The following is a 15,507-nucleotide window of genomic DNA, read 5'->3' on the forward strand; positions in this document are numbered from 1 at the left end:
TTTGGGCTTTTTTTCTATGTAATAATATATTGCAGAAATTTTTCTTTTTATTATATAGAGATTGAACTGTCTTTTTTAACAGCAGCATATTCATTTTGCATATGTCGTATAATTCATTTATCCAGCTTTATTCTGAATTTTTTAATTTATATTTTTTTATTTCTATTCTTTTTTATTGTTCAAATACATTTGTCTCCACCTTCCTGCCACCACTTTCCCCTGTCCCCCTCCCCCACCTCCCTCCCTCAGTCCTTCCCCACTTTGGCTTTGTCCATGGGTCCTTTATACATGTTCCTTGACTTGCCCTTCCCTTTCCCCACGACCCGCTCCTTCCCTCTTGACTCTTGGTTTCTTTTTTCTTTCGATGTTGCTGGTTATATTATCCTTGCTTTGTTTTGTTGGTTAGGTTCCACTTATAGGTGAGATCATATGGTATCTGTCTTTCACCCCCTGGCTTATTTCACTTAGCATAATGCTCTCTAGTTCCATCCATGCTGTCGCGAAGAGTAGTAGCTCTTTCTTTCTTTTTCTTTCTTTCTTTCTTTCTTTTCTTTCTTTCTTTATTCCTTTTCTTTCTTTCTTTCTTCCTTTCTTCCTTCCTTTCTTTCTTTCTTTCTTTCTTTTCTTTTCTTTTCTTTTCTTTTCTTTTCTTTTCTTTTCTTTTCTTTTCTTTCTTTCTTCTGCGTAGTATTCCACCGTGTAAATGTACCATGGTTTTTTGATCCACTCATTTACTGATGGGCATTTAGGTTGCTTCCAATAGCTATTCACTTGGCTATTGAAAATTGTGCTGCTATGAACATTGGGGTGCACGGGTTCTTTTGAATTGGCATTTTAGGATTCTTAGGGTATAATCCCAGCAGTGGAATTGCTGGGTCAAAAGGCAGTTCCATTTTTAGCTTTTTGAGGAAATCCCAAACTGTTTTCCACAGTGGCTGCACCAGTCTGCATTCCCACCAACAGTGTACTAGGGTTCCCTTTGCTCCACAGCCTCGCCAGCACCTGTTGTTTGTTGATCTGTTGATGATGGCCATTCTGACCTGTGTGGAGTGGTATCTCATTGTGGTTTTAACTTGCATTTCTCTGATGGCTAGTGATGCTGAGCATCCTTTCATCTGTCTCTGGGCCCTCTGTATCTCTTCCTTGGAAAAGCGTCTGCCCAGGTCCTTTGCCCATTTTTTAATTGGATTGTGTGTCTTCTTGGAGTGGAGTCTTGTGAGTTCTTTATATATTTTGGAGATCAAACCGCTCTCTGATCTATCGTTGGCAAATATATTTTCCCATACGGTTGGCTCCCTTTTCATTTTGCTGATGTTTTCTTTAGCCATGCAGAAGCTTCTTATTTTGATTAGATACACTTATTTATAATCTATCTTATTATTAATTTGTCTGTTTGATCTATCAAGATATCCTAAAAATTAAATATATGCCTGGATAATTCCAATTCTCTTCTCATTCTACTAATTTTTGTTTTCTATATTTTGATGCTGTTGATTTTAGAGAAATAATTTCAATGTATTTTATCTCTAAAATGCCATTTTTGCCTTTGATGTCTATTTATTTGACATGAATATAGTGACATCAGCTTCCTTTGTTTAGCACTTCTCTGATAATTCTTTTTCCCTCTCTACATCAACCTGTCTTTGCCTTTATATTTTAGGTTTGTTATGCAGGGTGGGGGGAGGATAGGAGAGAGTTCAAAATTGAAAATTTCAGCCTTTGAATTGGTGAAAGTGTCCATGTATATTTGTTGTGATCACTAATATATTCGAATTTATTTGTGCAAGTATTTCTCCAGAAAATTTTTGCATACTATCTTTCTTTATAATTTCCCTAAATTTTAAAAATAATGTTTATAATGTATTTTTGTCTTTCTTTTGTATCTTAATCACTTTTGAACCTCTGATTTAATAGTTTTCAGATTGTTTTAAATTTAAGTTCTTGTGATCCTCTCGTTTATTGTGCACATTGACTCTTGCTTGTGATGGGTTTTTTCTTCATGGGTTTTGGATTCTGCTTTCCCCAGTGGAGTTTTACCTATAAATCACATTTAATTCCATGGTAAGAGAGTGTTTCTCCAGAGTAATTTTATATTTGATTCTGTTTGACTCCTACTTACATTCATCTTCATCCCAGAACTAATTTTTATGGGTTCTTAGAACACATGTCTAGTGTAACTTGAACCCCAAATTCCTCATCTCTCAAGAGTCAGGCAGACCATGAATTCCTGCTTTCTCCCTGAAGGTCAGCCTTTTGGTTTGTTTTTTTCATCCTCTCTTTCACAGGTTCCATCTGAGGGTTGTGCCTGTAAGTAGATGGTGAGTTCTGAGTCACTACCCTCTTTCAGACCCAAATAGGTAACCAAGAAATTCTGGGTTAGCAGGATATGCTCATTCTTGCACCGCTGTCCTTGGTAGCCTGCTAGCTGTAGTCTTCCTTGTTTCTGGCACCTTCAGGCCTCCATTTCTTCATTTTATATTCATCTCTACATATGAAATAATTTTTTATTTTACCTAGCCTTGTTACATAGTAGAAAAAATTTCAGGTTGTCTTAGTCTGTAATTTTTCTTAATCTAGAAATAGAGATTTAAATTGAGAAATTGAAATATTGTCATTTAACTAAAAATGCGAATTTTTTAAAAAGCATCATGTAGCGCATATTTTTCTTCACATGGTTTTCTTTTCATTGATAATAAACTAAACAAGAAATGACACTGCCGTCTTCTTAAATTATCCGTAGAGCCACTCAGGAGGACAGCTCTGATCCTTACTTCTGAACCTCTTTTCCCTGTGTGTAAGGTTTACCTTCACATTATTCTGCCCCTCAACCTGTATTTTGTCTCCCTCCACTGAGCATGCTTAGAATTCACTTAAATAAAAGGAAAAGGAGTGGGAGGAGAAAGAGGGGGAGGAGGAGCATTTTAAAGAACTGCTGAAGGAAGCTCCAGGTTTCTGGCTGCTGCCTCCTTGCCACACCCAGAAAGTCCCTGAACTCCTCAGAGTCAGTGGAGCTGCGGCAGATGGGACAGAGTCAGAGGGGACACAGTGGGCCAAATTGCACAAATAACTTTGGCAAGACTCATTACCCGTTTTTCTCCCTGTACCCCTACTGCATTCTGCTGATTTTATCCCATTGATTGAAGGAGGGTGCAATACTTTAGGATTTGGATTGCTTGCAAACAACAGACCAGTATGACACTTTATTTCTCAGTCTATAGATGTGACAGCATTGCAAGAGGATACTCTCCCAAGCATTATGATGATTCTCTCCCTTCTGTTTCTGATTATTGTATACTGATCTTTTTTTAGGGAGGAATGATCAATTGGAATCGTCTTTTCCCTCCTTTACGGCAGCGACAAAATATAAACTATCGGGATGGTCGGCAGTCTGAGCAACAAGCATCCCCTCCTCTAGAGGTTTCTGAGGAACAGGTAATGAGTAACACCTAATGTTTACCCTAAACCAGTGTTTCAAACATCAAGCAGTTTTGGTGAACAAGACTTGAAAGAACTCAAGCATACAAATATAAAGACTTTTTTTTTAAGGACTGTATTTATTTCTTTTTAGAGAGGGGGCAAGGGAGGGAGAAAAAGAGGGAGAGAAACATTGATGTGCAAGAGACACATTGATCGGTTGCCTCTCACATGCCCCCAACTGGGGACCTGGCCCACAACCGAGGCATGTGCCCTGACTGGGGATCAAACTGGTGACCTTTCAGTTCGCAGGCCGGCACTCAAGCCACTAAGCCACACCAGCTAGGGCTAAATACAGAGATTTTTGATAGCAGTTAAACAGCCACCTATAGCAGTAATGATATTTGATTGGCTACTGTGGGTCTTACAAGTTTGAGGAAGACATGATTCGAAAACTAATACATTGTGAGCATTTTTTTTCATCTGTAATACTTCATATATACAAGAAACTATTAAAATTTGTTTCTAATAAACTTCTGGTCAAGATGGCAGCATAGGCAGACATGGCTTGCCTCTTTGCACAACCTCATCAAAATTACAACTAAAATATAGAACAGCCATCACTCAGAACTATCAGAAATCAAGTTGAATTAGAAATCTGACAACTATGGAATTAAAGAAGTCAGACTGGTAGGAGGGGCGCAGACGCAGAATGGGCTGGTATCACAGTCACATGTGGTAGATAAAAATTTGGGAGGGATATCTTGGGAGCAAGGAGTTCCGGCCCCATACCAGGTCCCTGGCCCAGGATTCCAGTGCCAGGAAGATAAGTCACCACAGCTTCTACTCCAAAATCCAGTGGGGATTGAGTCAGTGGAAGAAGTTTCTCTTAAAGAACCTACACATGGACTCACCTACTCAGACTCACTCCTGATGGGGCTTGTAGCAGCTTGAAAGGCACAAGCGGTATACGGAGAGAAACTGAAGTGTTTGGTATCAGGGTGAGCAGAGGCCATTGTCCCTTTTCTAAACCCTCCCCGACAGGGCCTGCAGTCTGGTACCTTATCTGTGACTCCATCAACGTGGCTAACACTGTTTGACCCTCCTTGGAGATTCCCAAGACTTTGGCCCCACCCAACTTACAGGCCCACCCAAGCTGCTTTTACACAGGAGGGGCTGGTCTTGGCTCCTGCTTCACAATTTCCTAAATCCTCTCAGACAAGCAACAGCTGGCCTCAGTGATCCCCAGGCCTGACACTAGCAGCAGCCAGCCTAGATTCACAGTTTGGCTTCACCTGGGAATATCCAAGTCCAGCACAAGTGACAGCTATCTCATACTGCTTTATAGCTTAGGCAGGGTGCCGCAGGCAAAACACAGGTTGGGGCTGACATTGGCCTGCACCACCCAGGAAACCCCAAGGCCAGCACACCCAGTGGGCAGCTACAGACTGTGTCAGAGCACCACCACCCTGTTCCTGCACAGCTAATCCTCCATGGAGGGCAGAGGTTGGTGGTCAGTGGTCACAGCCAACCCTTGCATGTGACTGGCTTGAGTAGATCCCTCCCAATGATCTGCCACAGCAACAAGGCTCTACCACAAGAGGAGAGTATACCCAGCCCCCACAAGGGACGTACCTCGAGTACTAGGCTTCGGTGATAAGGAAGGCAGTGCCACTGGGCCCTACAGGATACCTACCACATTAGGCCATACTACCAAGACAGAGTCAAAGCATCTCTACCTAATACATAGAAACAAACACAGGAACACTGTCAAAATGTGGAGTCAAAGAAACATGGCCCAAATGAAAGAATAGATCAAAACTCCAGAAAAAGAACTAAACAAAATGGAGATAAGCAATCTATCAGATGCAGAGTTCAAAACACTGCTTATAAGGATGCTCAAGGAACTTAGTGAGGACCTCAACAGCAATAAAAAGATCCAGTCAGAAATGAAGGATGCACTAGTTGAAATAAAGAGCAATTTACAGGGAAACAACAGTAGACTAGATGAAGCTGAGAAGCAAATCAATGATTTGGAATATAACCAAGCAAAACACAATAAATAAGAGCAACAAGATTTTAAAATAATCCCAAAAAATGAGGATAGTATAAGCAGTTTCTGGGACAACTTCAAGAGGTCCAACATTCACATTCACAGGGGTACCAGAAGGAGAAAAGGAAGAGCAAGGAATTGGAAATCTATTTGAAAAAATAATGAAAGAAAACTTCCCAGGATTGGTGAAGGAAATAGACATACAAGTCTAGGAATCACTGAGTCCCAAAGAAAATGGATGCAAAGAGGCCCACTCTAAGACACATCATAATTAAAATGACGAAGGTTAAAGATAGACTCTTAAAGGCAGCAAGAGAAGTTAGTTACCTACAGAGGCGTTCCCATAAGACTGTCAGCTGATTTCCCAAAAGAGACATTGCAGCCTAGCAGGGACTGGCAAGAAATATTCAGTCATGAAAATCAGGGACCTACAGCCAAGATTGCTCTACCCAGCAAAGCTATCATTTAGAATAGAAGGGCAGATAAAGAGCTTCCCAGACAAGAAAAAACTAAAGTAGTTCATCATCACCAAACCGTTATTACAAGAAATGTTAAAGGGCCTTATTTAAGAAAAAGAGGAAGATCAAAACTAGGAACAATAAAATGGCAAAAATTACATATCTATCAACAATTGAATCTCAAAAAACAAACTAAGCAAACAAGAAGAACAGAGACAGAATCATGGTTTTGGTGTTTGCCAAATAGGAAGGGGGTGTCGGGGAATGGATGAAGAGGGGAGGGGATTAAGAAGTACAAAGAGGTAGTTATAGCATAGCAACGGGGATGTAAAGTACAGCACAGAAAACGGAGTAGCCAAAGAGCTTAAACGCACGACCCATGGACATGAACAGTAGTGGTGGGATTGCCTGAGGGAGTGGAGGGTGCTGGGTGGAGGGGGGCAAAGGGGGAAAATCAGGACAACTGGAATAGCATAATCAATAAAGTATAATTTAAAAAAAGAAAATGGTTCTCTACAAAAGGAGGGAGAGAAGAAGATGGGTGTAAGGGGAGGGAGTGGTACTTTTCTGAATATCCCTTTTGTATGGTTTTGATTTTTGGAATCAAGTTAATGTTTACATATTCAAAAAGCAAGTTCATAAATACATTGGTATAACTAAAAAGAAACAGAAATGAATGATCCAACTGTATTTTATATGAATAACATAAGCATAAGGGAAGGGAGGATAAATTAATTTCAGTAACTTTTGAACATAATATGCCCTCTGTCTGAAGAAAAAGGAGAACTGCAAAGAAATCTTAAACTCTTCATAGGTTTATTTTTCATAGTGGCATACAGACAGTAATTCTGAAATTATGTTGTTATGTAATGTAGGTTTGAGCAAATGAGGAAAGAAGTTGATTTTATTGTTGAAGAAGGAAAATAAAACCACACAGCAGAAGAAGGCAAGAACCTTGTGGAATTGGATTAGAATTAGAGATAGCAATATAAATTTATGATTTAATACATATGTGTGTATGTACATTACCTTAGCTCTCTCTACTGACAGGAATCAGAAGCAGTGACATCCCAGGAGCACTGAGCACACTCAGAGCCCAGATCTAGTTTCTAAATACTTTTGCCCACTAATGGGACCAACCTTTTTAGACAAATGTGTGTCCCAGGCCCGAGTGTAAGGGAGGTACAAGATGACCTGGAGCGCCTTTGCATAGAATTAAAGAAGTGCTCCATAACTGAGGAGTGGTACTGGAGTCAGCTTGAAGGGATCCCAGTGGCCAAATCTGAGACATCAGATTTGACCATCAAAATAAATAACGGCAGTACTATAATATAATCCACTTGAGGGTGGGGAGGGGAAAATTCATGAGTTTATAGTGATATTGATAGGTAGATAAATACTAATATAAATATATCCACAAGGATTAGAGAAATGCTTTTCCTTTCAGTGGAATGTAGAGTAATAGATAAAGAATGATAGTATTGGAAAAATCACAGTTTTGCAGCTATCAGAATTAAAATCTATTCAGGGAAGAATCAGCAATATATGAAGAACAAGCCATTTATATATTCCCATAGTCTTTCCCCACAAGTTACTTGTTAATTACAAAATAAAATAGTAACTATACAGTAGAGAAGTTGGACACCAGCTTGCCCAACTCATAAGAATTAACATTACCAGTAATGGAACAAAGAGCATTGTGGGCACACACCCAAAAAGGACACATCAGTTGTGAGTTACAATAAAGAATGCATAACTTTGTTCATAAAGGAAAAATAGACAATACCAATCTAAGAGACATTCCATAAATACCTGATCTGTATCTTCAACAATACTGATGTCACAAACTGTTCCAGATTGAAGGAGACTAGGGAGGCATGCTCACTAGATGTCATACATGATCCTAGAATGGATATTGTGCTGGAAAATGGGGGAGAGGGGGTAAAAGGACATTGTAGAGTCAGTTAATGAAATTGGACTGTAGATTAGTTAATAGTTTTCTATTAATATTAAGTTTCTAGAATTTGGTATCTATACCGACTGTGGTTAAGAAAAAAAATATCCATGTTCTTAGAAAATAAAAGACATTGAAAAACCAAGGGGTCAAGAGACATGATATATGCACCTTAATCTCAAATGGCTCAGGAAGCACAAGTGTGACAATGTGTTTATAGACACATTGAGGTAAAAAGCAACTATAGCAAAATAACATTTGCTAAGTCTGGATGAAGACTAACCAGGGGGTTTTGGTCCCATTATTGAAAATTTTCTGTAAGTTTGAAATTATTTCAAATTAAACTTTTAAAAAGTCTATAAAAATGTAAGTCTAGAACATTACAATAATAACACCTTTATTTTTTAATATGATTCATTTATTTTTTCATATTTTTGATGCAATATTTATTTTATTTATTTTTATTTTTATTTTTTATTCAAATACATTTGTCTCCACCTTCCCACCACCACTTTCCCCTGTCCCCCTCCCCCACCTCCCTCCCTCAGTCCTTCCCCACTTTGGCTTTGTCCATGGGTCCTTTATACATGTTCCTTGACTTGCCCTTCCCTTTCCCCACGACCCGCTCCTTCCCTCTTGACTCTTGGTTTCTTTTTTCTTTCGATGTTGCTGGTTATATTATCCTTGCTTGTTTGTTTTGTTGGTTAGGTTCCACTTATAGGTGAGATCATATGGTATCTGTCTTTCACCCCCTGGCTTATTTCACTTAGCATAATGCTCTCTAGTTCCATCCATGCTGTCGCGAAGAGTAGTAGCTCTTTCTTTCTTTCTTTTTCTTTCTTTCTTTCTTTCTTTTCTTTCTTTCTTTATTCCTTTTCTTTCTTTCTTTCTTCCTTTCTTCCTTCCTTTCTTTCTTTCTTTCTTTCTTTTCTTTTCTTTTCTTTTCTTTTCTTTTCTTTTCTTTTCTTTTCTTTCTTTCTTCTGCGTAGTATTCCACCGTGTAAATGTACCATGGTTTTTTGATCCACTCATTTACTGATGGGCATTTAGGTTGCTTCCAGCACTTGGCTATTGAAAATTGTGCTGCTATGAACATTGGGGTGCACGGGTTCTTTTGAATTGGCATTTTAGGATTCTTAGGGTATAATCCCAGCAGTGGAATTGCTGGGTCAAAAGGCAGTTCCATTTTTAGCTTTTTGAGGAAATTCCAAACTGTTTTCCACAGTGGCTGCACCAGTCTGCATTCCCACCAACAGTGTACTAGGGTTCCCTTTGCTCCACAGCCTCGCCAGCACCTGTTGTTTGTTGATCTGTTGATGATGGCCATTCTGACCTGTGTGGAGTGGTATCTCATTGTGGTTTTAACTTGCATTTCTCTGATGGCTAGTGATGCTGAGCATCCTTTCATCTGTCTCTGGGCCCTCTGTATCTCTTCCTTGGAAAAGCGTCTGCCCAGGTCCTTTGCCCATTTTTTAATTGGATTGTGTGTCTTCTTGGAGTGGAGTCTTGTGAGTTCTTTATATATTTTGGAGATCAAACCGCTCTCTGATCTATCGTTGGCAAATATATTTTCCCATACGGTTGGCTCCCTTTTCATTTTGCTGATGTTTTCTTTAGCCATGCAGAAGCTTCTTATTTGGATGAGGTCCCACTTGTTTATTCTTTCCTTTATGTCCCTTGCTATAATAACACTTTTACATTTCCTTCCACATACAATGTGTTCTTGTGAAGAAAGCAAATCAAGGTCAGCATTTCATAGTGGTCACACCATCCAGGCCGTCACCTCCTCCATTCCTGTCCCCTGAGTAAAATGCCATTTGGACCCAAGCCACCTGGATTAGACCATGATAAACGCTTTTGAAAGAAACCAATTTATTGTGTCTGATGAATTGATACATCCCCTTGCCCTTGCAACTTCTCAGTTCAGACTGATCATCTCATCAACTCTTTAGGATTGAGAGGTAGATTAAGGAACGGTAGTTCATAGTTCTCTTCCACCTCCATTAGAGAATTTCTATAAAAATATTATCCCCACAATAAGAAAATAAAGCCCAATAACTCCACATTCGTAAGATATTTATGGTAACAGATTAAAAAAGTAAGCTAATGCTCTCAAATTCAGGTAAGAAGAAAAGAGTTCTGTTCTATTACTCTTTACTTCATAGACCCTCAAGTCCCATTCTTTACAGAGCAGCCGTTAACGGTATGAGGTATTTGAAGATGAAATAGTTCTTAGTTTTAGCACTTTGTAAAAAAAAAAAAAAAAAGTGTCAAAAAGTGATAACAGGAGAATGTGTGGAATTGAAGTCTTTAAATTTCTTTAATGAATCATTTTCCTTGATCCTCCCAGAATGACAACAGTGAGGTTAACATGTTGTCAATATCAGTTTCAAACAGCATTTATTTCTTCCTTGCTCTGTTATGAAAAGATGTAACTACATGAAACCATGAAGTGTTGTTTTTAACATATGCTTCCTTGTTCACTGAATTTCTAAATCTGTCTTTTATGTTTCTTGATTATCCTGAAAATGGCTCTTACAGACCATCATTGCATGAAGACAGAGTCCTCCCTGGCATTATTTATTATATAGAGGCTTGGTAGTTCTTGTGATAGGTGCTAGAGAGACTGTGAAAGATTTGTAAAATATATTATTTTTGCTCTTAACACATTTATGATAACATTTATAGCTAATGTATAATCTCTTGCTTAGGTTGTTGAAGCTACACATTAACTGAAATTGAATTTGTTGGCGCCATTAAAATAGCTCAAAGTAACAAAACATTTTTATGCTTAATTTTTAATTAAGTGTGCTATATTTTCCTTATTTAATATCAAAGTTATATAATTTTTATACATTAAGAAACTTGTAATTTTCTAAACCAAAAAAAATAGAAATAATTATTTGATTTTTTTCTGATATAAATAAACACATCTGGAATTTTAGTTCAGTATGTTTAACATAGGAAATGTAGTCTACCTATTTTGAAAACAAAAAATATTCTAAGAAAGAATGTGCATCCCTTATTAAATTCAATAATAGCCTAACATACAACAACAAAAATTGTTTGCTACCTTTTGTACTTTTGCTATTGCTACGTCTCTGGATTTTTAGTTCTTCACAGTCCACTTCTACTATTTTTCAGTTAGCAGACCCAGCCCCTTTGCCTGCTCATCACCTCTTGCAGATGCTATTCTAGGCACTTTTAAGAATATGCAAAAGTCAAGTGCTACCCAATAAACATTTTTTAATAATTAAATGTGCTCAAATGTCTACTGCCTTAAAAATAAGTATATTTTTAAACTTATTTATGCACACACATATACAGGGTAGGACAAAAGTAGGTTTACAGTTGTGAGGACATAAAACAGAGTTTATTCTTTGTATTATTATTTATTAATTATTGTGTTATTTTCCACATGAACAACTGTAAACCTACTTTTGCCCCACTCTCTATATATTATTCTATTTCTATTTCTTTTTTCTTTTTAATGAGGGATTTTTATACTATACCCATACTCCAAATTAACAGATAACACAATTTTGTCACACTGGCTCCATGGGGTTGTTTTTAAATCAAAGGGGAAAAAATCCTTCCTTGACTGGCATGGCTCAGCTGATTGAGCATCATCCTGCAAACCAAAAGATCACTGGTTCAGTTCCCAGTCAGGGCACATGCCTGGGTTGTGGGCAGGTCTCTGGTTGGGGGCATGTACGAGGCAACTGATCAGTGTTTCTCTCACACATCAATATTTCTCTCCCTCTCTTTCTTCTCCCCTCCCTCTCTCTAAAAATAAATAAAATCTTTTTTTAAAAAGGCGGGGGGGGGGCGCTTACTAAGTCTCTCTCAACTCCTCCCCAAGCTTAGAAAATGACTTTTTAAAACTTAATTTTAAAGATTTTATTAATTTATTTTCAGATAGAAAGGGATGGAAAAAGAGAGGGAGAGAAACATCAGCTGGTTATCTCTCACACACTGCCAACCTGGGACCTGGCCCATAACCCAGGCATGAGCACTGAACAAGAATCAAACGGAGATACTTAGATCTGCAGGATGACGCCCAACCCACTCAGCCACACCAGACAGGGCCGAAAAATGACCTTTTAGTTTATGTTTAATGGGACACAGGTGAATATCGGACAAGGAAGATAAACAAGACTAAACCAAAGCTGAGATTCAGCAAAAGGAAGATGAACAGGGACTGTTAGAAATTTTTACTTCCTCTCTGCTCCAGTCACATCTGCCCTGCGTTTTAGTCAGCCAACAGTTATCAACTGTCTACTCTTCAAAGGCTAATCACTGGGCTAGGTTCCTGAAATACAGAGATAAATGAGGCAAGTTTTCTGCCCTCAGGTAGTATAGAGTCCAGTGCAGGAGTCCAGGCAAGGAGACAGCTCCAGTCAACTCTATGGAAGTGTTCCAATGCTATTGAAACTGCTAAAGGATTACCAGTGCTGGGAAGGCTGGGGGCAGTGGCATTTGTAAAGATGTGATATGCTGAAGAGCACAGTTTGGGGCAGCACAGGTGGGTGAGGTTATAATGGAGAGTGCCTAGGGGGACAGAGGCAACCCCTGGGAAAGGGGCAGGACAGATTCTCTAAAGGCCTTCGGTGGGACGTGGACTTCTGCTTTATGTGGTAGACATTAAAGAACCACGGCAGAGTTTTAAACAGAATTAACATCGAGTTTCCCTGGAGGATGAACTAGACATAGAGGAAGGAACATATTATAAGCATAACTACATATGTAATTTCTTCCACCCCTGCCTAGGAAAAGGGTGACAGTGCGGGTGCTTATGAGACTCTTCCCCAGACAGACTTGTTACCACTTAGTATGTTTATATTACATAAGACCTGTCGTGTGGATTCCATTCATGTCCTCTAAAATATCCATTGTCCCAAGTGAGAGAGCAGGGCTTTAAAGCACGTAAGACATTTTTGATCTTAGCTGATAAACGGTAAAATGTAGTTCGTATGACGGAATCTCAATCTTAGTGAGGTTCTCTTCCCACTCACTGTCTCTGAAAAACCCACTGAACTACAAAACACATTGTAAAAACAACCTCCTCACTAGTATGTTTTTGTTGTTGTTGTTGTTGTTTTTGAGGTATGCTTTGTGCTTCTGCTCTGAATACTTAAAATTGCAGTGAGTTGGGAATTGGTCTGGTGACCTGCACGTTGTCTGTTTTTCCTGCTAAACGGTGAGCTCCATGAGGGCTGATATCCTCTCTAATTTCCCACCCGGCACAGAGCCTGACTCCGAGAAGGTGCCCAGCTGCAGTTAGAGCAGGGCTAAATGTGAAGGTGTGATCTCTTTCAAAAGAATACTTATTTTCCCTTAAAAATGTGTCTGGAGAGTGATATTTTGTCAGACCTCTTCATCTCTAAGGCTAGTGGACTGAAAATGTTGTTTTCCAAGAAAAAGCAAAATTTTAAATATCTTAGAATGGGATATTGGGTGGCACTAAAATAATTAACTAACTTTTGAGGATGCCTAATTCTGCTGGGCACTCTGAAGGATGTAAGCAACAGGGCTCATCTAGCGTGCAGCAAGTGCCCTCTCAGTACCACACCCTGAGCCAGGCAGGAGAGTGCAAAGATAAGGGGCCACTGAGCAGCCTGTAGCCAGGCAGGAACATAAAATAACCAGAAGCAGTTTGCTCAGCTGACAGGCATGGTCACAGGAGTCCAGTAGTCCTAAGGAGGAGAGGACGGTCAGGTGATCAGGAAGAGCTGCACTGACCCACAGACATCTGACAATGAGCTTGCATCACTGGTGGGGTAGGAGAGGAGACATGCCCTGAAAGGTAACAAATAATAGTTTCAGGGAAGGGGACGGAAGAGCGAGTCAAACCTCCCATAGCTCCTCTTGGCAGGGTACGCATGTGTCCTGAGAAGGTGCCTGCCACAAATGGGCAACACAACATGGGATTGAGTTGGGGCTACCTTCTAGGTGGCATCACTTTCTGCAACATCAAAATATGGGAAGTAATAACCAAAAAAATTGTTTTTGACGCCCTAAGCTAAAGGGAAGTTAAAAAAAACCACAGTCTTGTTTGAACAAAACAAGCAGAGGAGTATTTCGCTGAGGGGAATTGCTATAAATCTCACTGGAATGAATGTCCTATTCCACTTGTCTCAAAGAGTAGTTGCTTTGCAAGTAGAATGCCAAAGTGAGAATTATGTTGAGATCATAGGGAACATGTGTCTCAGTCATAGAGGATATATTTTCTTTTTTTAAGAGAGGAAAGGAAAACTAATACAGATCTATCTCCACCTCCATAGGTTTCTTTTCTCTTTCAGTGTGGTCCTATTTTGAAAAGCACATTATAAGAAAAACATATTCCGCCATTTTCTTTGGAACACTGTCAGATGACGGTGACAGTGCTGTACGATGGTGCGCACTCCTGCTTTCAAGTACCCATACCTTGGGCTGGCCAGCTGAGGGACCCTTAATGAAGAGCAGCTGACAGAGTTCAAGGTCACAAGAGGGACTTCCACAGATGTGTTTCCATTCCAGTGACAAGGCTAAGCTGGAATTTCAGTACCAGCCTCTCCTACCACCCCTTAAGTCTAACTAGCTCTGATCCTTGTCTCTGGGAAGTCTAAGTTTTCAGTTAGAGAAAACAGGCATTAGAGATGTTACATTTGGACAACTTTAGTTGTTACGAATAAGTTGACGTGGAAGACAGGAAAAGCATTAAAACTCTTTTTGGCTATTAACCCAACTACATCTGGTTTCTAAAAGCTGCTGGTGAAAGGGATCGTGTAGGTTTTTAGACTAGAAATCAAGATGAACTATATTCTGATGTTTTGTGGTAAGAATTTTTAGACGAAAACTTTCCTGTGAGGCACAAGCAAAGGAGGAAGGTACTTACTGTGCTCTGAAACAGATAAGGAGGGTTGACAGAAATGCTTTTTAGAAAATTCCTGTGGGGTATTTTTAAAGTTTTCCAAACAGACTTGTTTTGTGCTGGTCTCAGCCTAGCAGTAATCAACAGAAAACTTTGAAAAAATAAAAGTTTATTACTTACAAGACCTGGAAATTACACAGCATCCCTGGGATCTCCCAGCAAGGTCCACAGTGAGAGAGAGACAGGGAGGGGGTGGGAATAAAGAAGAGAAGGGCTTGTGCACAGGCCTGGGGTTCTGTTTTTATTGGGGTAAAGGGTGGAAGCCTAGAGTTTCACAGGCTCACTTTTTATTGGTAAATTTAAAACATGAGAGTGGGAATTTAAAATGCATAAGAGAGAAAAAAAGGGGGCCTAGTGGTCAATTATTCTAATCAACCAAGATCTCTCAAACGAAAGAACTTCAGGTGGGAGAAGGCAGCCTGAAAGTCATGTGTCTGGTACCAGTTATTCCAGACCGCCATCACTGATGGGGAGGCCTGGGCCCTCAAAGCTTAAGCCAGGCACTTGCATTACAATAAAGAAAACACCAGCTGCCACAGCTTATGGTACAAGACTCGCTGATTGAGATGTGTGTTTGTCTTGCTCTTGACTCACTTAAATCAGAAAGCGTCTCTATGTTCTTTACCAGAAAGTGTCTGTATCTTCTTCACCAGAATTCTGAGTGTTTTACTAGCTTTCTCATTTTGTCCCCAAGATGTTGATTTGTCATCTTCCC

General features: G+C 39.5%; 1 protein-coding gene across 1 annotated transcript in view; it reads left to right on the forward strand.

Moving 5' to 3' along the window:
• UBAC2 (UBA domain containing 2) overlaps positions 1-15,507 on the forward strand; it is a 203,820-nt gene that overhangs the window by 180,500 nt on the left and 7,813 nt on the right. Inside the window, exon 8 of the mRNA XM_054574332.1 lies at positions 3,310-3,432. Coding sequence (XP_054430307.1) covers positions 3,310-3,432 — 123 coding nt within the window. The remainder of the gene's footprint in view (positions 1-3,309; positions 3,433-15,507) is intronic.

Source organism: Pteronotus mesoamericanus, unplaced genomic scaffold (genome assembly GCF_021234165.1).
Source record: "Pteronotus mesoamericanus isolate MK-2021 breed Mesoamerican mustached bat unplaced genomic scaffold, CSHL_Meso_final contig_26, whole genome shotgun sequence".
Taxonomy (NCBI): domain Eukaryota; kingdom Metazoa; phylum Chordata; class Mammalia; order Chiroptera; family Mormoopidae; genus Pteronotus; species Pteronotus mesoamericanus.